Genomic DNA, 24,501 nt, shown 5'->3' with positions numbered 1-24,501 from the left:
TTTTTCCCTTTCTGTTATTTTCCTCTATTTCTTTGCACTGTTCAACAGTTAATTAAGGCTATTGTTAATACAAAATGTTATTTCGAGATAGAAAAGTCTAAGCCCTAATTCTGCTTAGATAGACATGCACCTTAGACTACGCATGGAAGGGCAGCAACAAAACATCTGCTCCTCAGAGAATCAGGAAAATAAATGGGACTGATAGGCAGACCCTGAGAATATCAGTCTAACAATGGCTGCAGGAGGAAGTACAGTACAGGTCAGAATCAAAAGGACAGATTCTACTTTCAAACGTCCATTGTGGGTCATTGGGGCTAGGCAGATGTCAAAAGCCAATGTTCAAAGGCCCACACTCTTCCACAAGCATGGTAGTGAACTACAGTCCAAGTACTAGATGGCTAGCTCACAGTCAGGATGCAGCTGTTCAAACTACTTGAGGATTACATATCAGCCATTGTACTTTGATTCTAAAGGATGTGATTCTGGGTTACACCTCCTGGTATTACTTGCCCCTTCCCCTTGGGAGCAGTGTTCTGTCATGGATTCTGGGACTCCTGCAGGGCTTGCTGTAGAAGCAGCAGAGCATTTAAAAATTCCAAATGCCTGAGGAGAAGCTACAGAGTCCAGGAAGTGGACTTAAACACAAAAATGCACATTAAAAATATAAGTTTCCTTTAAGAAGCCACCACATATGTCTTTTTTAAATTTGTTTTTATCTATATTGCTTGCTCAGACTATGCTGGCTACCTCTTCTACAATTGCCCTTGTGTAACTAAGTCATCTATCAGTGTTGCGTAAAGCTGAACATGCTGCATTGCTTGTACCAGTGCAAACAGATGAGCTGTAGCAATTATCTTAGTTGGATGTTAAAATTCAGAAGGATTTCTTTTAATTGAAAAAAAAAAGAATTTGGCTTTTACTGATGTTAGCTACTTTCAAAAGCTGTTTTGAATGAACTAAAACAAAAACCTTTCTTGCAGGATGCCATCTTTATGAGGAGTACTACCTCCCCTGAAGATTTAAAATTAAATCTGGTAACATTATGTTGTAGTTTCAAGTATCAGCTTGCTTTCTACATCAACTGTGGAGAATTAGCAGACTATCTGAAATATCAGTATTTAAGAATGCAGTACTGTGAGAGAGTATAGGCACATTCAAGATCGACAAAAACGGAATGCTTTGTGCTCAATTCCAAAAGGATGGAGAAAACTGGAAGAAAATCGAACTGTCCCAATGAAGACTGAGCATGTACGTTTACACCTGAGCGAACCTGGTGTTTAGCATTATATTTATATTGAAACAAAATTTGATTCGCAAATTCAAGGCATAATAGCTTATTTGCAATTAAAAAAAACCTCCACCCTTTCAGAAAAATGTGCAGCGCAATATAATTTCGACCCCTTTGCAGGATTCCTTCGCAACCCGTTTTACAGTAAGCTGGTGAAGAGCTAAAAATCCTCAGCAGGACGATATCTGAAGCCAAGTCGTTCCCCTTCAGCTCGCCTATTTATTTTATCTATTTTTATTTATTTATTCTATTTATACCCCGCCTATCTGGTCATTTCGACCACTCTAGGCAGCCTATCTCGATCCGGATCAACAACGTTAGAAACCCTTCCCTTCCTCCCCTCATCTGACACTTTCAAAAGCAAAGGCTTCCCAGTCACCCGAACGGAAAGGCGGGCGCAACTGCCGGCCAACCAGGAAGCCGGGGAAGGTTCCGGGCAGCCGAGGCCGCCCTCCGGCTCCTCCTCCCGCCCACTTGGGGCCACCTGGCCAGTTCCAGGAACTTTTTGCACCACATCTCGCGATAACAACGCCTCGTCTCGTTGCTTGGAGTGCCTCTCGCAGAAGAGAATTATATCCTTCCGCTTGTTTTTTTTCCCCCCTGCGGGCGGCAAGACTCTTTCGGCTTCGGGCCGACTCTCCGAGAACGAGCTCGCCGGCCGCCCCCTTCTGACGGCCTCCCGTTTACACCACTCTACCCCGAAGTATCACCCCCCCTCCCCGACCCGGCCTGCCACTGGTTCTTTTACGGCGCATGCGTAGTTCATGGCACTCGACTGCGTGGCGGAGGAATCCTATTAACCTTGCGACGCTGTCGCGTCATAAAGAACTCCGCGCGGGGGGTAATGCGGCCCGAGCAGCCGCAGCGCTGAGATCGAGTGAGTGAAGGAGAGAGAGCCAGGGAGCCGCCGTGCGGGGGGGGGGCCGCCGCCTTCGCTGCCGGGAGGGGGGGCAGCGCCGGTGAAAAGAGCGACGAGGCGGGAACGGGGGCCCAAGAACGAGAGCGAGCGCGAGCCAGGGAGGGGGCCACGGAAAAGGGAAGAGAAGAAGGAACGCTCGGGCTCCTGTCAGGCCGGCATCCCCCCGCCCGCCCGTCCTCTTCCGCCGATCGGCCTCCGCGCTTCCTCCGCAGCCGGAAAATAATCCCCCTCCTTCCTTCCTTTCCGCCTTGCCTGCCTTCTCGCGCGCCGCCCTCCACAGGCTCCGCCGCCGCCGCCGCCGCCATGGCGCTGAAGAGAATCCACAAGGTAAGGACGGGGAACCCAATCTACAGAGAAGCCCGACCCGGAAGCCCCTCGGCTCCCGAGGCCTGGCCTGGGCAGGGCCGCCTCCCCGTCGGGGGTAGGTAGGTAGGCCGGCCGCCGCCCGGGGGCTGGAGCGGAGGCCCAAGCAGGTGGCGGCGCTTGCAACGATCCGGATGGTAGCGAGACGCAAGGAGGTTGGCAGCGGAGGCCTCCGTGGTGGGCCCCCTTTCGACGCCGCCACCGTTTTACGTAAGCTGGGCCGGGCCGGGCCCCGCTTTGGGCGCCCAGGGGCTCCCCGAGGAGGCCTCAGGATTGGCTTGGTACCCTGGCCGCGGCAGAGGTAGCCCACTTTCCCGATTCCTGGGCCGAGTCGGTCCGCCTTTCCAGAAACTGGAAGAAGGCGTTTCCATGGGGTGGTCTCTATGCCTGCCCCTTCGCTCTTTTCCTAACACGAAACGGGGGTATCTTTTGTTTGAAGATTCTGCCCTGCTTTGCCTAGAGGCAACAAGAATGGCTTTAAGTTCCTTCTGCTACTACTTCCATCTGATCGACTTTGATGCTTTTTTGTAGTAAAACGTAGGATGGACCGAAAAAGGCCTTTGGAAGTTGCCTTTGGTCAGGTTTCGCTTCCAATGATGTCCATGTAAGTTGGACTCCTCCCCCCCCCCCCCGCAAATCCTCAGTTAAAACTGTAAAACTAGGTATACGTAGTTTAGCTTCTTTACTTGGAGCCACAGGTGCACCTGGCGTCAGCTGTATCCTTTCTAACAGTAGATCCATCATCTTTGCCTATACAAATTAAAGGAACAAACCATTCCACTGATTTACATTGACAAAAGAAAAAAATCTCTGTCAGTTAGTAAGAGATCTGTCTAAATCCCCATTGTTTGCCCCAAGCAATTCTGGGATGTGTTGGTTCTGTGATATCTGTCCTCACTTACAGGTTTCTTTTTTTTTAAAAACCATTGCTACTACCTTATGCAGACCCATAGGCGTACAGTATTTTCAGAATGAAAGTACCAAGTATTGCTTTTGTTTACAAATAAAAGAAACATTGTTTAGGCAGCAATCTTTTGAGCATTTTCCCATTAATCAGTGATGTTTATTTCAAATTAAACATGTATAGGAGTGAATTAACAGATTGCTTTCTCCTACTTTTTTGGTTGCATAGTATTTTCAGTATTGTAATTTTTATTTTGGGGGCTCTATATGCTGTAATGCAGTGGTCCCCAACCTTGGGCCTCCAGATGTTCTTGGACTACAACTCCTAGAAGCCTTCACCACCACCTTTGCGGGCCAGGATTTCTGGGAGCTGAAGTTCAAGAACACCTGGAGGCCTAAGGTTGGGGACCACTGCTGTAATGGATAGAATGATTGACTAGGACTTGGGAGTCCAGGTTCAGCTCCTCAGTTGGCCTTGGAAGCTCATTGGGGGAGTGGAACTGATAAAGCCACTCTTTAAATATCTCATTTCCGTTGAAAACCCTATTAAGGTTACTTGACAGCACATAATTAACTAATTTTTATTGTAGATATGTTGAAAATTTGCACATGGAACACACGTAAGTTATGCATCAGTGAGCAGGTTTTAGAAACTCCTGAAACCTCCATAAAACCTGTATAGAGAAATGTTTTGCCTCCAGATGATTGGCCTAATACAAAAGAAAACTTGTAATCCATCTGCCCAATGGTGAGGGTTCAAGGACTGCAAAGCTCCAATCTGAACTGAGATCTACTGAAGGCACTGGTAATTAACATAGAAGTAATATAAACACTGTGATCTCTTGTATATTGGCCCTAGTTAAATCTCGTGCATAGTTCTGGCATTCTTTATCATACATTTGATGTTGGAATGAATTGTTACAGGATCCCTAGTGATACCTGAACTTGATGATAGCCATGGTTGTGCAGTGGGTACATAGTACTGGGTAAGTGGGTATGTGTATCAAGTTGTAGAAACAGGCAGAAAGAAGGTGCCTTCATCTGCTTCCATTTAAAGTCTTCCCATAGGAGATTGCTGCAGTTTCATGGTTGCTATGTTTGAGAGAGAACAGTCCCAGGAGATCTCGTAGTTGCACTTACGATGCTATATTTTAGTAACGTATATTGATAGCTCACTGATTTAGGTATCTGGATACATAGCCAGAGGTTGTGAGTTTGCTTCCCTACTGTGTATCCCAGAAGAGCTAGCTTGTATAATCTTGTACAAGTTGCACAGTCCCAAGGAATGGCAAACTACATCTGAGTACTCTACCTAGAATACCCTGGAAAGGGTTGCCATAACTTGGAATTGACTTGACAAAATGTTGTTATTATTGCTGCTGGAATTTTTGCACTTTTTACAGCCTTTTTGAGAAACGTGAAATTTAAGATGAATGGAAATGTTTTATTCCATATGATTTTTTAAAAAAAGATATGCTAAACAGTTTGAGTTACCCAATTACAGGATGCAAACCCTCATGTGTAGAGAATGCTGATATGAAGTAACTAAATTCTCAGCAGATCCTAGTATACAGTAACTAAGACACAGTATTGTTTTGTGTTGATTTCCTCTTGCATGTTTCAATAATTTTCTTGGCTATTGGAAGCTAACAACTTTCTATACAAAAATTAAAACAGAAGATATGAAAATTAACCCTTTGAAGATTTGTTGAATTCAGTTAAAATGCTGGTAATAGTTTTGATGTGTTCATGGCTATTGTTTAGAACTTGGGTGATACTACGGCATGCTAATATACTAAATATTATTTATTAAGTGACTGATTCTGGACTGGAAATATTTCATGAAGTCAGTAATGGCACTTTATATATCTAATTTTAGAAGAGGTAGCTGTGTTAGTTTCTTCTAGCATATCAGGAAGGAGGTGGATCTGTCTGAAAGCGCATGTTAAACTATAGCAATTAGTTTTTAAGGTGTAAGAATGTTTTTGTTGTCTTTATATTTTTTATTTATTTTGGCTTTATATAAGCTGGAAGCTTACCGTTACAACTTTATTGCAGTACCTTCAAACAAGAAAGATTTCTTCTTCACCAACCTTCCACATATTTCTATGCTTCGGTAATATTTTTGGGGTTATTTCTGACTCAAGATTTTTTAAAAAATTATTTTTAGAAGAAAACCTTATAGGAGAACTTAATCTGCTTCGCTAAATCTTTATTTGTTTGAGGGGGAAATTACTCCAAAATTTTACATTGGTTGCACAAAAAAGTCTCAGTGGCAAATATTAATAAACTTGCTGTGAATTTTTAAGTTCTGATTTCATTTCTATTTGCAGAAAGAAAACTTAAAATTTTGAGGACATTTACTACTCAGGAAGTGAAAGTGTGTCAGATGGACTCTTTTCAGTCTTCTTGTATCTACATTTTACAGCCAGAAATCTTCAGGGGGTGTGGGTTTGGAGTTTTGATCATACTGACAAGTCAAGGATTTAAATAGGTAAGCTTTAAAAAAAGCTTTACCTTTGTTAATAAGCCATTTCAAGTTGAAGGAGAGAAATGTTTAAATAACAAAAATGTTTTACCATAGAGACTCTAGTATTCAAAAGTTGCTCAGTCAGAATTTGGATAGGTGCAGGTGTCACAAACCTGTTGCTAGTGTAATCCACCCCAACCCCAACCCCCCCAATTTAGCCATCTAGTGACTTCCTCCTGCCCACAGCTTGGCTATGCTGGGGAAGGCAGGAGGTTACAAGAGTGTTTCACATACATGTCTTTGGCTCTTAAGGAGAAGGGACTTGGAGAGTCTCTGTGTTGCTGAGAGAAGGGGAGAGGCAAATATATGTTTTCTCCCCATCCCACCATGGGTGATTGATTGATACATATATGGTAGGAATGTTGTTAATGTATTTGCACTGGTAAATTGTGGCTAACTGATGAGTTGCCATCATGCATTTTAGTTGCACACTAGGCTATGTATGGACACTGGACCAAGATATGCCTTAGCATCTTGTTACTAGACACAGCAGGTTGCATGTGTAAACATCATAAAAATGTGGCCTAAATGAATATATCGTACCTTAATTCCACCTCTAAGAAAATGTAACATGCTGGGCTGTATTTGAAACAGTGCTTGTACAACATACATCTGGAGCCCTGCATGTTCCCAAATAAATCTTTTTTGACAGTTGGGAGAGTTACATTTAGAGGATTATACTTTTATTTTATACCTTTTATTTAAGTAGTTATATACCGTCCAACTGCTTACCTGGTGTGAGAAATGGAATTGTATGCTGCTGTGCAGTATGGTGTCCAGATATATTGATTTTTCCAGTTAAAGATATGGAAATAGAAAAAATTAAATAGAAATCATAGATACTTGGTGAACCAAAATTTGTTTTATCTTGGATTTAGTTAAAACTCATGTATATCTGTATTTAGATTCAGAAATGGAATAAATTCTGATTCTAGAGGAAAAGCTAAGTCATTATAAAATATTTGAGAAACAGCAATTAATTTGCTATATCAGTTGTGGTAGATGCAGCTGAAGAGTCCTAATTAATCTACTACAGAGAAGATACTGTAGGAACTGTAGAGAGAAATGAAATAAATAAGGACAGCTGATTTGTCTATATTGATATTTTCTGATAAATTATTGAAAGCAATGGGAGTGCTAATCAGAATCGGTATATGAAAGATCCACAGCTGCTTACTTTGAACTTTCACTTTCACCTTCATGAATTTAAGAAATTGCAAAGTTTGTATGAAAGGAAACAAGCTTCTCAAATCTTTCACATGTTAATTCATTACTTGACTGCATATGTGTTATTTTGACTTGTTCAGAAACCAGACTGCTTATTATAAAGGCTTTGTCACCATATTGCAGGAGCCATATGATTGGTGCCCTCCTGTACCAAATATACTTCAAGTTGTACTTTCATATGCTGCAAAGTTGGAGCTTTTCCAAGATCAGATCACAAGCCTGTTGTTTATCTGGTAACCCAGTCATATGGATTCATGCAACAATGCTGCATAACTACTCTTTAATTTCAGTTTTTAATATTTGTAGCATAAGCTTAACCATGTTCTACTGGTATTTTACTATTTTCTTTTCAAATAAGAGGACTTCAGAAGGGTCCCCCTGTCCCCTTTTATTTTCAAACTTGTGTGTGCCCAATGCAGGCCTTATGGGCCTAGCCAACAAATCCCCTTTTTCCCCAGGCCATTAAATATCATAACAGCAAAATGGGTGCTGGAAATTGAGGAGATAGGGAAATAGAATTTTTAAAATCAGGTATCTTCCATCATTATGAAAAGATAGAAATCGAGTGATTTATGTCAGAAACATGCACTGATTGATGGTATAATTATTAAAACGTTTTCTGAAATGGAGGCTATGTGGTTTTTTTATTTCAATGGAAAATATGTTCCTAATCTGTACTGCTGAAATCTGTGATCAAAGCTGTTCACACCTTAAGACAAAAAAAATTAAAACATACTGAAAATAATTAATATATATTGGAAAGAACAGCAATTACAGCTGCTTTTCATTTGCCTAAAAGCAGATGAACGTACAACTACTGCTTTAGGTGGATGACATGCAACTGTTGAATGTAATCAATAAACTTTGTGTCTTCCAGTTCATAAAGAGGGTTCTTTTTTCAATAGAAATTATTAGCTGTAACAAAGAAAGGTATTTCAGACATTCTCTGCCATACCGTATACTATTTTAAAATTATTTTGCATGCCAGACTATATGGCATGCTGCTTGAGCATTGGATATCCTGACCCCATATCATACATAGACTATAGTTTATGCTTCAGATACCACACTAAACTGCAATTTACTGTGATGTGACTGTAAGTTTTGAGCTTGCATACTACCCAGTTCAGGCTACAAAAAAGAGTTCAGAAACTTTTACTTTTGCTTGACAGTGTACTTCATTGAACCTGACAAAGTATGGTATTAATTTAATTTAATTTTTATTCTGCCTTTCCTAGTGAGAAACCAAGGTGGTGTTCAAAATCAGCTATTAGTTAAAACAAATTAATTAAGATTAGTAACTATAATAATGATGATGAAGTGCCATAAAATCAATTCTGATTTTATTGGTGACTCTTTTGAGGGTTATAGTTAAAATATCATTTAAAAAACTATAAATTTTCAAAGAGTTCCTTGTCTCCTGGCTCCCTGAAGTTTTGTTTGAAGAGGTATGTTTTTACCTGCTGGCAGACGGAAAGGAGGGAAGAGACCAACTGCACCACCCAAGGAAGGGAGTTTCTTAACACAGGGGCAGCCACAGAAAAAGCCTTCTCTTGGGTCATCACCAGACTTGGATGTGAGAGTGGTAGCACTGAGAGAAGGCACTTTTCTGAGGATCTTGCGTGGGCTCACACAGGGATTCTTGGATAGCCTGGACTTAAGTCATAAAGGGCTTTAAAGGTCATGACCAGTGCTTTGGATAAGCCCCCCCTCCCAAATGAAGTGGTAGCCAGTGAAGTTGCTGTAATGGGAGAGGGAATGTCAAAATCACAGTAACCAGCTCAGTCAACTTCTGGCTGCAGCATTTTGCAGTACTTGAAGTTTCCAAATTGCCTTCAGAAGCAGTTCCACATTGAGTGCATTCCATTCATCCAAATGGAGGATAGCCAAGACTGTCACCAAGTAAGGCTTCTCAAGGAAATGGGCACAACTGTTCACTAGTTTTAATTATGCAGATATACTTCTGTTGACTGCTGAAACCTGGACATTGAGACTTAGAGAAGAATCCAGAAGTACCTCCAAGCTGTGCATCTAAGTATTCAGGGAGAACATAACCTCATCCAGCACGTTGAATCCCTATTCCTTGGCCTGCCTTTTGTCTGATCAGGAACGCCTCTGCCATTGTGTTTAACCTCATCCGATCCAATCAATTCCAGGCACTAGTTTAGGACAGAGACAGCTTCCCTGGAATTACGTGGAAAGGAGGGACAGAGTGGGTGTTATCAGCACCGAATCCCAAAAGTCCATGTAACCTCTCGCAGTAGTTTCAGATAGATAGCATAGGGGATAAACATGAACCTTGAGGGACACCACAGAACAATAGCCAAGCCAGTTGTCCAATATGGTGGGGTCCAGAGTAGGCTTTAAAAAACAATTCCTTATAACTGGCTCCTTGAGTGGAATTGTACCCTGCTCAAAAGAGCCGTTTACCACTGCCCTTACCCCACTGAGCCAGTCCCTCTTTATCTGCTTTTGTAATCCATGAAGGGCATGGAACTTAGAATGCACATGGTGGCTCTCAATTTTCCAGTGATTCTGTCCACATCCTCAGGTTCTGTAAACTGAAATGAATCCATTAAACCGAGGTAAAGTAGGATTATAGGTCCATAGTACTTGTTTTAACCCCAACATCAAAGTCAAAGCAAATCAGAGTGATTTTATCTACAAAGTGTCATGCAAATTGTTCACAGAGTGGTCAGTGTTCTCTTTCTGTGGGTATGATCGTACGTAGTAGGGTCCTTACCACTTAAAGCAGCTTTGCTGGGCACCTCTGTGCAAGTCACTGTGGTGGCAGCAAAGAAAAACGTTCACTGCCACCACTTCCAAGGAGCATGTTTTCAAACACACTATCTTGCATTTGATAAGAGTTGCTCTGAGGTTTCAGTCATCATCACTAGTCTCCATCTTTTTTTAATCACTGCCAGTTTCCTAGTAAACCGGAGCAAGCCTAGCTCCACTCTGTGATAGTGGTGGGTAAAGGTAAAGGTTCCCCTTGACAATTTTTGTCCAGTCGTGTTTGACTCTAGGGGGCGGTGCTCATCCCCGTTTCCAAGCCATAGAGCCAGCGTTTGTCCGAAGACAATCTTCCGTGGTCACATGGCCAGTGCGACTTAGACACGGAACGCTGTTACCTTCCCACCGAGGTGGTCCCTATTTATCAACTCGCATTTATATGCTTTCGAACCGCTAGGTTGGCGGGAGCTGGGACAAGCGACGGGCACTCACTCCGTTGCGTGGATTCGATCTTACGACTGCTTGATCTTCTGACCCTGCAGCACAGGCTTCTGCGGTTTAGCCCGCAGCTCCACCACGTCCCTTAGTGGTGGGCATACTTGGAAACAATTGTCAGTGGCCTTGGTCTTTTCCCCATTCCAGAGGTCAACCAGGAATTTAATGTTAACTGCAGTTGTTTGATTTCATGTTGTGTTACTTCAAACAATCAAGTAGTAAGAGAAGCTTGCATTTTCATAGAGAAACCTTGTTTTGCCTGCTAGGTATTCTCATTCTGATTCAGCGTGAATATAATAATTGTATAGGTAAGTATGGCTGGTTGCATAGCTTGATAGTTTAGGTATCTGGCTGTGGAGCCAGAGGCTGGCAATTTGCTTCCACACTGTTGTCTCCAGGGGGAAAAGCCAGCCTTTGTGGCCTTGGGCAAGCTGCACAGTCCCAGGGTGCCCACAGAAGAAGAGAATGGTAAACCACTTCTGAGTATTCTGTACTGAAAAGGATTGCCATAAATCAGAATTGACTTAATAGTTGCTTCTTCTTCTTCCATTTTATGCTATTCATGACAGATATGACAAAAGGCAGTGGCCCTGTTCAAGTTTATTTGGGCATATGTATACTCAGTTTAATGGAATACAGTTGCAATTATGTATACACCAAATTATAACCTACCCTGTTAGGTCACCAAATAAGACCTAACCTGAAAATAAGCCCTGGTATGATTTTTCAGGATGCTCATAATATAAGCCCTACCCCCAAAATAAGCCCCAGTTAAGTGAAACCCTGCCCTCCACCACTGTGCAGGATCTGGAAGATCCCATGACTATATTTGAATAAATGTCGATTCTTGTACATGAAAAAATAAATAAATAAAACATCCCCTGAAAATAAACCCTAATGTGGAGCAAAAATTGATATAAGACTCTGTCTTATTTTCGGGGAAACATGGTAGTTTTTAGTTAAGTGATCTTTGTGTCTCCGTATGTATGTAAAAGAGAAAGCCATGTAGAAAAACTATTAATCCAGGTCTTTTCTTTGTCTATAAACTTTTACACTAGACAACTTTTTCTGCTGTCTGGATTACAATAAAATGCTGTTGGATTATGCTTGCAGGTAGCATAAACCCCCTGTTTGGTGCAAACCAGTGTTTCATTTTATGCCAGCTAGACAGTATTCTTGCTTGTTCTGAAAATGTTAAATAGGGAGTTGTGCTTTAAGTCAGCAGTTTAAATTTTTGTTTTTCTTAGTGGAGTAAACAACCTTGATTTTCAGTCATTCCACCGCCAAGTTTGTTTACCCAGTCAGTTTCTTGTGCTAAATTTTGTTTGTTGTTTGAACAAATAGTGTGATTCATACAAAACAGCACTTTTTCATAATAGTTTAAGGATAAAGACTCTTTGAAGTACTTTGGTGCACTGCAGTGACTAGAGAGAATGCTGATTTGAGATATGTCATCCAGGCATTCCTGGAGTTGGTGGTCAGATGACAGATCAATCTGGGACAGCCTTTCAGTCATAGGTTAGAACAAGCATGGGTACAGTTATCATACAAGTGGCCACACACTGTTTGTGTGTCTTTATTTCCAACTGTGATTGGCACCACTGCAAAATTATCAACATTTTTTTGGTGTTGTACAGTGTTTTATATTCTGGAGCATCTTGTTGCTTTTCCCCCAATGATTGTAATCACAGGAAATTACAACATGAGACCTGACGTAAATTTTGCCCTAGTTCCTGTGTTACACAAATGAAGAAATTGAGGTTGTGAAGTGAGTGCACTGTGCAAGCTTCTTACATATCCAGATTCCCTCCCCTCTCCCAGACAAGACAGTGTTGGGGGAGTATCACTGCCATTGGCAAGGTGGGAACTTCAGCACTCATAAGTGACATTTCAGCTGTATTCTTCCATTTTGAGCATCAGACTTGAATTGTGCTGTTCATCGAGTCTCCTCCACTGACTTCCAGCTTAGAATGTGTGGAAGTTCCTTTTTGAAAAGGCCCCTCATGTCCACTAGTAGCCAGTTTTTTAAATTGCCCCACTCAAGAATGCAAGGGTTTTTCCTTAAAAATTTTTAACTTAATGAAGGGCTTGCAATGGTATTGGGAGCTGCATGCTGACTTCATGGTGTATTTCTAAACAAGGTAGATTTAATTCAAATCGTATTGATTTAAATCATGGTTTAAATTTAAAAGTTGCATTTTAAAAATTATTTTTAAAAATGATTTTTAAAATTTAAATTGTGATATAAATCAATTTGATTTTTTAAAAAATCATTGATTTTTATCCACTCTGTTTCAAAGGCTTGCAGCAACAAAAGCTGCCATTATAGCTGTTTGAGGATTTTGATAGTTTTTATGGTTAAAAAACACCCAGAGTAGACAAGTTCTAGATGGGCAGTATATAAATCTAATAAATAAATAAAACTGGTGTCAAAATTCTTCACTGATGTATTGCTGAAAATTGAGATCTGCCAGTTAGACCTACTGGTCAGAGGGCCAGAATAAATGTTTGTATCTCACACAACTACATTCCACTCATCCTGAGCCTAGAAGACTGTTTGGCAAATTGTAACTGCTGCCTCTATTGCAGTTAGGTGACTTATCAGTTTGCTAATCTTAGGGGACTTGCCTGTCTGCAGCACAGGTCATGATTAGGATGTGACTCTGTTATTACATTAGTGTGGATCCTGCCTGCAAGTGGAGTACCACCTGGTTTCAGCTTTTCTATGCAGTTAGTTCACCATCCACTTTTGTGTTCATCTGTACCTATTTGATGAAGCAAATGGCTATATCCCTAATTTGCATAAATAAGCAATGTTGTAGCCTTGGAGCATCTGCTGAGTTTTAATTCTGGCGAGGACCAACTGAGGATGGCCTACTATGTGTATTCTGAACAGCTGCCCCTACCTTTCTTTTCATGCTGACCATGTTCTCTGTGTTTTTCATATTCCATAATCTGCTTTGTATTCATTTTTTGGGGATTGCAGGATTTGGAAATCCATTTGAAGTATGTCTTGTTCTGCATGCTCAATTTCAGTTTCCTTCTTGCTTGACTGGCTGACTCTTTGAGCTGGCTGAAAAGTAAAGACAGTTAATCCCTTCTTCAGATGACGACATTGTTATTTACACATTCACCAAAACCCTATGTTTGTAAGGGCATTCGTGCAAGCATCCCTCCCCCCTTTTGCTCTCTTTCCATACAACTGCACACATGGTCGATAGCTCAACAGACATGACAGACAGCCTGTGCAGTTATCCTTACCCAGTTGCATAAGGCAATAGGATTCTAGCCATTGCTTTCATACGTATTTTAGAACCACTTACACTAAAACAGTTTGTGCTTGTGGAGTTTGTGCTTAGTGTCCTCTGACTTTTCTGGTTATTTGAAGATATTGCTTAAAAAAGCCTGCCTTGCCTGTTACTGCCTTTCAAATCTGAAAATCAAGTGACTGAACATTAGTTAGGAGGAATGGGTAGGTTTGGCAGACACATTTTTCCTCCTTGTTGTCCCGTGTTCCTCACCGATTATTTCATTATTTTATTCAGATGATGTAACTGCTACTCTTGAGTACAGTGGTGCCTTGACTAACGATCATACTCTGTTCCAGAAGATGGACGTAACTCAAAATGGTCAAAAGTTGAATCACCATTTCCCATAGGAATTCATTGGAGTGGGATTAATCCGTTCCAGCAGGAAAACAAAACAAAACAAGTTGCGATGGGGCTGTAAAACAAAACAAAAAAGCTATCCCCCCACACTCAGCCAACCCCATTGCAATGCAAAGCAAAATACACATGCCCCCCACAATGCAGAAACATAACCCAAACCCACGCTGCAAAACTAAGTAAATATACTTACTCACAAGCAGAAAGCAGCACCAGGCAGTCCGAAGCCGCCTCCGATGCACCCACATTAACCGTTGGGGTGAAAGAGCTACAAGAGCTCTTCACCGACCAACAGATAGCCCTCTAATTTGAATTCCTCGCTTTTTTCCCTGCTTCTTTTGATTGCAACTCGAAGCTCCGGCTGTAAGTTGAAACAAAATTTTGCAGCCGGAGCTGGTCGCAACTCAAAATGCTCATACAGTATATCGGAACAGTTGTAAGTCAAGGCACCACTGTATGGCCAGGTTTTTGTTTTTGTTTTGGCATGAGTACTTGATACATTTTATTCAGCCCACAGTGTTCTTTTTTTGTTTGTTTGCTGTTTCTTTGTTTCCTCACTTTTTTTGGCTTGGAGTTGTATTATTAGATGAGCATTTTATTTCTCACTGAAACATTTCTGAGTGTTTCTTGAGAACACCGTTCCTAAACAGCTTTATTTTAGAATCTGTAATGATTCTGGTGCCATATTGGTTGACAGTTTAAACAAATCTTGTGGTGTACTGATATAAACAATTTCAGTGCTGTTTTAGGTGTGTGTTTTTTTAAAGGACTTTGAATCAAGAGCTGCTTGCAAGAAAAGTATGAAATACTATACATACATAACAAAATTTTGGGAAAGCTGTGTCCTGGAAAACCATAAATTTTAAGTGATAATTACTACTTTTTCTTAACCTAAAAAGTGTTGCTGTACATGGATACATACCTAACCCTCCATCTTAAATTTTTAAGGACATTGAATCAGGAGTTATATGCAATGGAAGTATGAAATACATGTACAGTAACAACAATTTTTTAAAATAAATCCTTTAAATGCAGTATTCTGGACTAAAAGAAAAGGGGTATGTGAATCATACAACTTGTATGATCTGAGCTTCTGTGGTACAAGGAGCTTGAATCTGTGTAGAACTACCACTCTTTCTGGTTGTGCCCTGAGTTAGTGAGAAGAGATTTTGTTTATCGTATAAGGGCCTTAAACTGTACAGAACTTTAAAGTTTACAAGTAATGCCATGGGGTGAGGTTGGAAGCAAACTGGCAAGCAGGAGTGATGTGTACTAGTTAGAGTTTCCAAGTTCTCTTCTGAAGTAGCTCCATAATGGAGTGCAGTGTGGTTATCAAGTTACATAATTATGGTTCAGCTTAACAAGATCTGACCTGTCTAAAAGGAGGAAAACTTTCTGATAATCTCAAGATGGAAAAAAGCACTGCTAGAACTATTACTAGCTGTAGCCTGCTTCCACAAAAGGGAAGAGCCCTCCATAGCCTTTTCCTTGTCTGATAAAGCCCATGTGGCATAATCAGTCATGTACAGGTTTATCTCTACAGACATGAGCAGTATCTGAGTGCTGTGGTAAAGGCATTCACCTTTGTTTCCTTCATCTGTTTCATCACAGTTTTTACACATTGGTTCAGAACTAAGATCTCGTATTTCTAATGCCCTGTTAATAATATGTAGTGTGGGTATTGTCAGTATATTTTCTGATCCATTATGACTGTTTTAATCTCTGTGGTTTATGTGTGATTTACTTCCAGTTATCATTCCTAATAGGATATGAAATGTATAAAAATAAAAGTAAGTGAAGTATATCACCCAGATACTACAAATGCTCTAGTTGTAAATTTACATATTTAAGTGGTCAGAGTTTTAGAGTAACTAATGTGCATACAGTATGTTAAAGAAACAAGAAGTATCAGTTGGGATCCTGATTTATATTGCTTTGCTTGAAATAAATTCATCCAATGGCTTGGTGCTAAATATTTATAGGATTTTAAAAATAAAACAGTGAATAATATATCATATCTGCATCCCAGTAATTCTTGAAACAGAGTGATACTTGTAGAAATACATGGTATAGTTGGAGAATTAACAACCCTATGATGATCTTGCTTGCAAGAACATACTGTAACTTGTTAGAATATTGCCTTGTTGAAGTTGGTTGGTTTCTTGCCAGACTTCAGATTATTATCCCAAAACTCCATTGATACCTTATACAGCCCACAATGGCCAGCGTGCATGTCTACTGTACAGTATGTGTGAATTAAACAGTCTTGTGAGCTTGAACAAGTGTTTAATCTATGGAATACTTTTTGTGGATGCCCCAATGGTGTATGTGCATTCCATTGCTTCAAAGCTTTGAAGCTTATCTAGGCTGTGAATTATTTCTTCCATGGTGGCTGCAATAAATTCTTTTCCTTTCTGTTGTCAGAAATAATGTGCAAGATCTACCCAGCTACTTCTACTGACAGAAGTAGATTAAAGCATTGAAAGTAAATTTGTGGGCACATGGGGGAGAGCATGGGAAGAATTCTGTCATAGTAATATTTCATAGTAGTAATATTCTATCATAGTAGTATAATTGACACTAGAGGTAGGTCATTAAAAGTAAATTGAGTTGATCATTCAATTCTGTAAATATATTTAAAAATATATCTTGCTTCATTGAATGTTAGGGTTAAAATCCTATTGGAAAAGAAGTGTGGAACAGTAATGGCACAAATTGTTTTCTCCTTGGCACTTGTGTAATTACTGTTCCATATATGTTTTTTCAATAGGATTATGGCATGCATTTTTTTAGAAAGCTGCAGCTTGTGATCTTTACTGGAATTTCGCTTTTATTGTACACTAGTGAATACCTTGAGATGTTTTGTCCTGCAGCAGACATGAATGCATTTTGTAAAAGCATTTGTACTGGAAACGTGCCCTTTTTTGCTGACATAAAACTTGGTTGATGTTAGTTCAAGATATTTGATAGATGTTCATAATTTTATAATATTAGTAGGGTTTGGTGCATGCATCACATTTCACTTTCTTCTGAGTACAGCGGTACCTTGAGTGCCTGTTAAGCGAGGCACCACTGTAATCCATTCCAGCATTTCAGAAGGCAAAAAAGCAAAAAAAAATTGAATTTCCAGCCCTTTCTCCCTGCCTCTTTGGCTTTGGAGCTCTCAAAGGGCTTCCTTCGATGTCAGGGGAAAGCCCTTTGTGAGCTCCGAAGCCGCCGATTACGGCGGCAAGGACCCCCAGGAAGGTCTCCCAGGGCTTGCCCGCCACCATGGGAAACCTCCCTGGGGGTCCCTGCCGCCGTGATCTGTGCCTTCGGAGCTCTCAAAGGGCTTCCTCCGATGTCGGGCGGAAAGCCCTTTCAGAGCTCCAAAGGCAAAAAGGCAGGGAGAAAGGACTGGAAATTCGGATTTCCCACCCTTTCTCCCTGCCTTTTTGAGTTCGGAGCTCTCAAAGGGCTTCCTCCGATCTCAGAGGGAAAGCCCTTTGAGAGCTCCGAAGCCCCCGCTTGTGTTGGCAGGGACCCCCAGGGAGGTCTCCCATGGTGCCGGGCAAGCCCTGGGAGACCTCCCTGGGGGTCCCTGCTGCTGTGATCAGCACCTCCGGAGCTCTCAAAGGGCTTCCCCCCTAACATTGGAGGAGCCCTTTGAGAGCTCCGAAGGCAAAAAGACGGGGAGAAAAGGTGGGAAATTCAAATTTCCAGCCCTTTCTCCCTGCCTCTTTGGCTTTGGAGCTCTCAAAGGGCTTCCTCCGATGTCGGGGGGGAAAACCCTTTGAGAGCTCCGAAGGTGCCGATCGCGGCAGCTGGGACCCCCAGGGAGATATCTCAGGGTTTGCCCGCCACCTTCCCTGGATGCTTTGGAAGCCCTTGTTCCACTCTCCCAGCAAAGTCTGAGGCCTTTCCCACTTTCTGTCCTGGAAAGAAGCTACTGCCCTGCCAGTGTGGAGGTTTCTGTGGTATGGGAAACCATAGAGACTGGCACTATAGAGAACCCCCAGAGGTTGATCTTTTCCACCATCACATTTCATACCGATTGCTCTGTCCATTGGTTGGTTAGATGGGGATCCAGCATGTCCCTTTGTCATGGTGAGAAGTTGCTTTCTCTGCTCTTCCTGCTATAGGGAAATACTTTTTAAGTTGCTTGCTCTAATGGGAATGAATAAGGATTGCAGTTTAAAAGGATGCTGTGGAGATTGGGAGGGGAGATATAACTTTTCTTTCATTCTGCATTCCGTTTGCTGCCATTCAATTTTAACATTTAGTTATTTATTATTTCTAGTTGCAATACTTCTGAGCTGTTCACAACCTGCTACTGACTTGAATTGAAAGGAGCTAAGTACCTGAAACAAATAGAAATAAACGATAGAAAAAAAGAGTAGACTTCAGCTAAAGCCTTTTTCCTCTTCTTTAATGGGTTTGCTTTTTCTGGCTTCCAGTTTCAGTGTTGTTTGCATTTCTCATTAAAAGCAATAAATTTAAATTGCCTAAAACCTATTACTAGAGTAGACCCAAGACCCACTGAATCTACTACAGTGGGGTCTTGACTTGAGAACTTAATCCGTATTGGAAGGCGGTTCTCAAGTCAAAAAGTCTGTAGGTCAAGTCTCCATTGACCTACAGTGCATTGAAAACCGATTAATCCCGTAACAGGCCGTTTTTGTTCCATTTTGGTTTTTTTCTGGTCTGTAAGTCAATTCTCAGGCTGCAAGTCAAACCTAAATTTTGCGGCCAGAGAAGTCTGTAACTCAAAGTCTGTAAGTCAAGCCGTCTGTAAGTCAAGGGTCCACTGTACTGAATGGTAAGTCAACACATATGAAAATTTTATTGATTCAGTGAGTCTGCTCTAGTTGACACTGCTAGTAGGATTTTGGGCAGTGTGTTCTACAGTTTGAATCTTTACATGACGACTGGCAAGTAAGCACCACTGAGTCCTTGGCAAGCTGCACTTTTTGAGCCATTGCCGTGGTGGGAACCTGTCAGAAGACATGGAATTGATATTAGGTGGAAAGTTAAAACCTTGTAACTCAATCTGTATAAAAACTTCCAAATTGTCAGTGAGGAAGTGTATTGCAAATGAATAAACTACTGGAGTGAAATATCAAGGCATACATTTTGTTGAGTGAAGAAATCGGAATACAGCAGAAGGCACTTGTGTTCACTTTCATAGCAGGTTTATATGTGACAGCCTAGAAGCAAGATATAACTTTCAGTTAGAAGTAGATGGGTTATCATATAAAGCTTTGATAAGTGAAGAAGTTACATTTCAGTCACTGTAAATCAGTGCATTTTATCTGTAACCATTTGTTTATTGTTGTAATTACCTGTTTTGGTAGCAGGAACTTAAAGGGGTTGCTGTAGATAATGTTGTCTTGATTTTTTTGAAAATATTTAATTTGAATTTAGTCAATTTGAATTTGAATTTAGTTCAGAATTTAGTACAACTTAATAGTAAAAAAAAGGAACCTATCTTGGACTGCAGTTTGAATGGCTTTTGTAGGCAGGTAAAGTGAGCTATATTTTGAATCAACTTTGGATTTTTTTTTTTTAGGAGTTGAATGATTTGGCACGTGATCCTCCAGCACAGTGTTCAGCCGGGCCAGTTGGAGATGACAGTAAGTATGGAAAAACCTCAGATTCTTATTCCCTCAGATGTCACTCAGAATGCATCTAGATATACACAGCTGTGTGATTTAAAATGAAAAGGTGCAGGTAACAGGCGTCCAGCCCCCTGGGGCCAGACTGTCCACTTACAATTCCACCACTGCCACGAACTCCATGTGCCATTCCTGTCACTCTGGAGCTTGTTATTGGCGAGCCACTCTTTGACCTGGCAGAGACACTCGTCATACCGCCTTCTGCCAGGAGTGGCTAATCCATTATGAGCTCTGGAGTGATAGGAATGGTGTGTGGAGCTTGTGGCCACGATGGAATTGTGAGTGGATGGTCTGGCCCCAGGGGGCCAGAGCCTTGTTATCTGCACCTGTGGGGGATATTTGTATTTGTATACAAATACCCCCATCTCTAATTATAAGTAAATGTCTAGTCAGTTTGAACTATAGAGCCTTGATTTTCTTAAGGTACAGTTCTATATCAGATAAAAACAGCAGCCCTGTTGGTTGAGCAAACATTACTAGAGACCACCTGCTCAAGCTCTTCCAAGGCTGTTGTGCACTGCAGTTAAAACTGATGATGGTGGTCATTTCTCCTTTCTAAAGAACAACTTCAATTTACCTTAATTTTTGTCTTTAGTAGTTACAGGTTTGCCTGCATAGCCAGGTAAAAGACTTGTTTTGCTAATGTATGGAAGATAAATGACTGTTAAATGAAGCATTCACTTGAACAATTTGAGCATCTCATTGCTCAAAGTTGTTGTCTTGTAATGAAATGGCAACAGTTATACATCCATGTTATTTATTTGTATTACAAATGCCAAATAATGAATTCATTTATTATTTTAAAGTATTTTACTCCACTTTTCTCCTTAATGTAAGTATATAAATCTGTATTTTAAAAGAATCGAACGAATTCCACACTAAAATGGTAAACACCATCAATTCAAAACACATTCAAAAGCAACAAGGCACAACAATCCATTAAAAACCCCTCTCGGACTTTTAGTCAAGGGAAAGCCTCTTGGAAGAGAAAAGTGCTCGCCTGCCTACAAAAGGGCAGCAAAGATGAGGCCATCCTGATTTCCCATGGAAGGGAGTTCCAGAATCTGGGAGCAATGGTAGAGAAGGCTCTTTCCTTTGTCCCCACAAAAACATCTGTTAGGGTGGTGGGATCAAGAAAAAGGTCTCCCTTGATTATCTTAAGACCTGGGCAGTCCCAAAAAGTTGTGATGTAACTAAGACCTGTGTCACTACGGCCAGATCAGACCTTCTCAGGAAGGAGTGAAGCTGATGTACTAGTTTTAACTGTGCAAAGGCACTCCTGACCACTGCAGAAACATGGGCATTCAGGCTCAGAGGTGAATCCAGGAACATACCCAAGCACTTACGTTTTTAAAAGGAGTGTAACCCCATCTAGCTTTAGCTACATCTCTGTTCCTTTCTGCCTTTCAACTGACCAGGAGCACCTCTGTCTTGTCTGGAATAAGTTTCAGTTTATTCACCCTCAATCAGTCCATTACTTAGACAAGATACTGATCTAGTACTGAAACAGATTTACATGGAAAGGAGAGATAGAATTGAGTGTCATCCACATACTGATGACACTGAACCCCAACATTCCAGACAGCCTGTCTCAGCTGTTTTATGTAGATGTTAAATAGGATAGGTGACAAAACAAAACCCTGAGGCTAGGGTGTTGAGTCAGAGTCCCCTGGCAGCACCTTCTGAGTTCTCCCCCTCCCCCGCCCCAGGAGGGACTTAAGCCACTGTAAACCAGTGATTCCAAGTACCATCCCAGAGAGAAGACCCAGAAGGATACAATGTTTGACGTTTTGAAAGTCATTGAGAGGTCCAGCAGAGTCAACAGGAACACAGTCCCATTGTCTAGTGACAGTTGAATACATGAGGTATGTGCTGTCTGTACAGGGTTATAATATAACATTTAACAAAGTTCAGTAGATCGACCAGTTCTGAAGCTGAAGTACAGTGGACCCTTGACTTACAGACGGCTTGACTTACAGACTTTTTGAGTTACAGACTTCTCTGGCCGCAAAATTTAGGTTTGACTCGCAGCCTGAGAATTGACTTACAGACCAGAAAAAAACCAAAATGGAACAAAAACGGCCTGTTATGGGATTAATCGGTTTTCAATGCACTGTAGGTCAATGGAGACTTGACCTACAGACTTTTTGACTTGAGAACCGCCTTCCAATACGGATTAAGTTCTCAAGTCAAGACCCCACTGTACAGAATTCTTTCCAGTAGAGCTAGTTCTTAGCTTTTGGATAGCTGTTCATTTGTTCAGTGTTAAATATCTTAGTCGGTGTCTTTTTCTCTCCCCCTCCCTTCCTTTTAGTGTTCCATTGGCAAGCAACAATAATGGGACCGGTAAGTAGTCTGATAGTCTTCTATAACATACATACAAACTTGGCGTAAATGGCATTCTAACAGTGTTCTCTTTTCAGAATGACAGTCCTTATCAGGGTGGGGTGTTCTTCTTGACAATTCACTTCCCAACAGATTACCCCTTCAAACCACCCAAGGTGGGTATCCTGTTTGCATCCTGATATGAGTGATGGAGTTGTTTGTTTATTGTAGTACATAAATACACATGAGAGAACTTTTCTTGTCTTAACAGGTTGCATTTACTACAAGAATTTACCATCCAAATATTAACAGTAATGGCAGTATTTGTCTCGATATTCTACGGTCACAATGGTCTCCAGCATTAACTATTTCAAAAGGTAAGTGACCTGGCTCTGAATGAATTGAAACTGCTTTCTCATATAAATATGAAATGCACTGTATACTTCCAAAGCGGTATATCTCTTTTGTATATCACACACCCCTATTTATAAGTATTAGAATTAAAATACTTTGTTGTGAGGTTCAATTAAATAAAATCTATGGAGTTTAATATTCTGTTCGGATAAACACAGAATTCTGCTTGGAAATTATTTAGGTATCTGGCTGAAGAGCTATAGGTCAGGAGTTTGATTCCCCACTGTGCCTCCTCTGAGTAGAGCCAGCCTGTGTGGCCTTGGTCAAGATGCACAGGGTACACCAGAAACAAGGAATGGTAAAACATTTCTGGGTATTCTCTACCTGGAAAATATTGAAAAGGCTTGCCATAAGTCAGAATTAACTTGACGATGCATGATGATGATACTTGTGGTATATTTGTAAATGCATTAAGACACGACCGTGCAAAAAATCCTCAAGTAGAGAGGAAGGGCAAGGCACATGACTGAGATCTGTAAGGTGATAAGAGATGTGCACATGCATTGCAACAACAACAACAAAGAAAATATAAGACATTTGAAGTATAAAAAGTGGGTTGATACTGCCATGATGGTGTGATAGTAATTGACATAAATTGCCTTTTAAAAAATCTTTATATAATTGATGGAGAAATTGTAAGTTTTAAATGGCTGTTTCTCAGAATATATTGCCATGTTGCAAACAGATACTGAGATAGAATAGCCATTCCCTGATTCAGTATGACAATTGCCAGACTATTTAACTACATTTAGCATAAGAACTTGTCTCTGAAATCAGCTGTGCGATCAGAATGTGCTCTTATTCACAATAGCAGTAGAAAGATAATTGAACTGCACATTGGTTCTGGTGTCTTGTAATTCACCGGCTTCTGAAGGCTTGTCATGAGAAATCATATTGCTCATTCCTTAATATAAACATATTGTGTTCCAGCTAATACAGTGTGAGAGTTTTGTGCTTGTAAATTGGGTGTTCCTGCTAATGTTAGCCCTTTCACCGATTGACCCCTTGACGGATTGCTGCCCTGTTGTGGCAAAGGGGCTTGAGTAATTCAGAGAAGCTATGGGCTATGCCATGCAGGGACAACCCAAGACGGACAGGACATAGTGGAGAGTTCTGACTAAACGCGATCCACCTGGAGCAGGAATTGGCAAGCCACTCCAGTATCTTTGCCAGAAAACTCAATGGACAGAAACAAAAGGCTAAAAGATAAGACACTGGAAGATGGGACCCTCAGGTCGAAAGGTGTCCAACATGCTACTGAGGAAGAGCGGAGGACAAGTACAAGTAGCTCCAGAGATAATGAAGTGGTTGGGCCAAAGCCGAAAGGATGCTCAGATGCGGACATGAGTGGAAGTGAAAGTCCGATGCTGCAAAGAAAAATACTGAATAGGAACCTGGAATATAAGATTTATGAACCTTGGGAAGCTGGATGTGGCCAAACAGGAGATGGCAAGAATAAACATTGACATCTTGGGCGTCAGTGAACTAAAATGGCCGAGAATGGGTGAATTAAATTCAGATGATTATCATATCTACTATTGAGGGCAAGAATCCTGTAGAAGAAATGGAGTAGCCCTCATAGTTAACAAAAGAGTAGGAAAGGCTGTACTGGGATACAATCTCAAAAATGATAGAATGATTTCAGTACGAATCCAAGGTAGACCTTTCAACATCACAGTAATCCAGGTTTATGCACCAACCACCAATCCTGAAGAGGCTGAAATTGACCAGTTCTATGAGGACTTACAACACCTTCTAGAACTGACACAAAATAAAGATATTCTTCTCATTATAGGGCATTGGAATGCTAAAATAGGAAGTCGAGAGAGAGAAAAGGAACAACAGGTAAGTTTGGCCTTGGAGTTCGAAACGAAGCAGGGCAAAGGCTAATAGAGTTTTGTCAAGAGAATAAGCTGGTCATCACAAAGACTCTTTTCCAACAACACAAAAGGGCGAGACTATACATGGACATCACCAGATGGGCA

At 41.0% G+C, this 24,501-nt stretch overlaps 1 protein-coding gene across 3 annotated transcripts in view; it reads left to right on the top strand.

Moving 5' to 3' along the window:
• The first annotated feature begins 2,084 nt into the window (after nt 1-2,084).
• Nucleotides 2,085-24,501, top strand: part of UBE2D2 (ubiquitin conjugating enzyme E2 D2) — a 37,095-nt gene continuing 14,678 nt past the window's right edge. Inside the window, exons 1-6 of one of the 3 annotated variants that reach the window (XM_078392524.1) lie at nt 2,085-2,534; nt 5,807-5,967; nt 19,672-19,735; nt 22,092-22,123; nt 22,201-22,278; nt 22,374-22,479. In XM_078392524.1, coding sequence (XP_078248650.1) covers nt 19,735; nt 22,092-22,123; nt 22,201-22,278; nt 22,374-22,479 — 217 coding nt within the window. In that variant the 5' untranslated portion in view covers nt 2,085-2,534; nt 5,807-5,967; nt 19,672-19,734. Of the gene's footprint in view, nt 2,535-3,014; nt 3,175-5,806; nt 5,968-19,671; nt 19,736-22,091; nt 22,124-22,200; nt 22,279-22,373; nt 22,480-24,501 lie in introns of those variants that run through there. The other 2 variants (XM_020790514.3, XM_078392525.1) reach the window with 2 other exon arrangements.

This window comes from Pogona vitticeps, chromosome 4 (assembly GCF_051106095.1).
Source record: "Pogona vitticeps strain Pit_001003342236 chromosome 4, PviZW2.1, whole genome shotgun sequence".
Classification (NCBI taxonomy): domain Eukaryota; kingdom Metazoa; phylum Chordata; class Lepidosauria; order Squamata; family Agamidae; genus Pogona; species Pogona vitticeps.
Note: the sequence above shows the minus strand (reverse complement) of the source record. Positions and strands in the feature narration are given on the sequence as shown.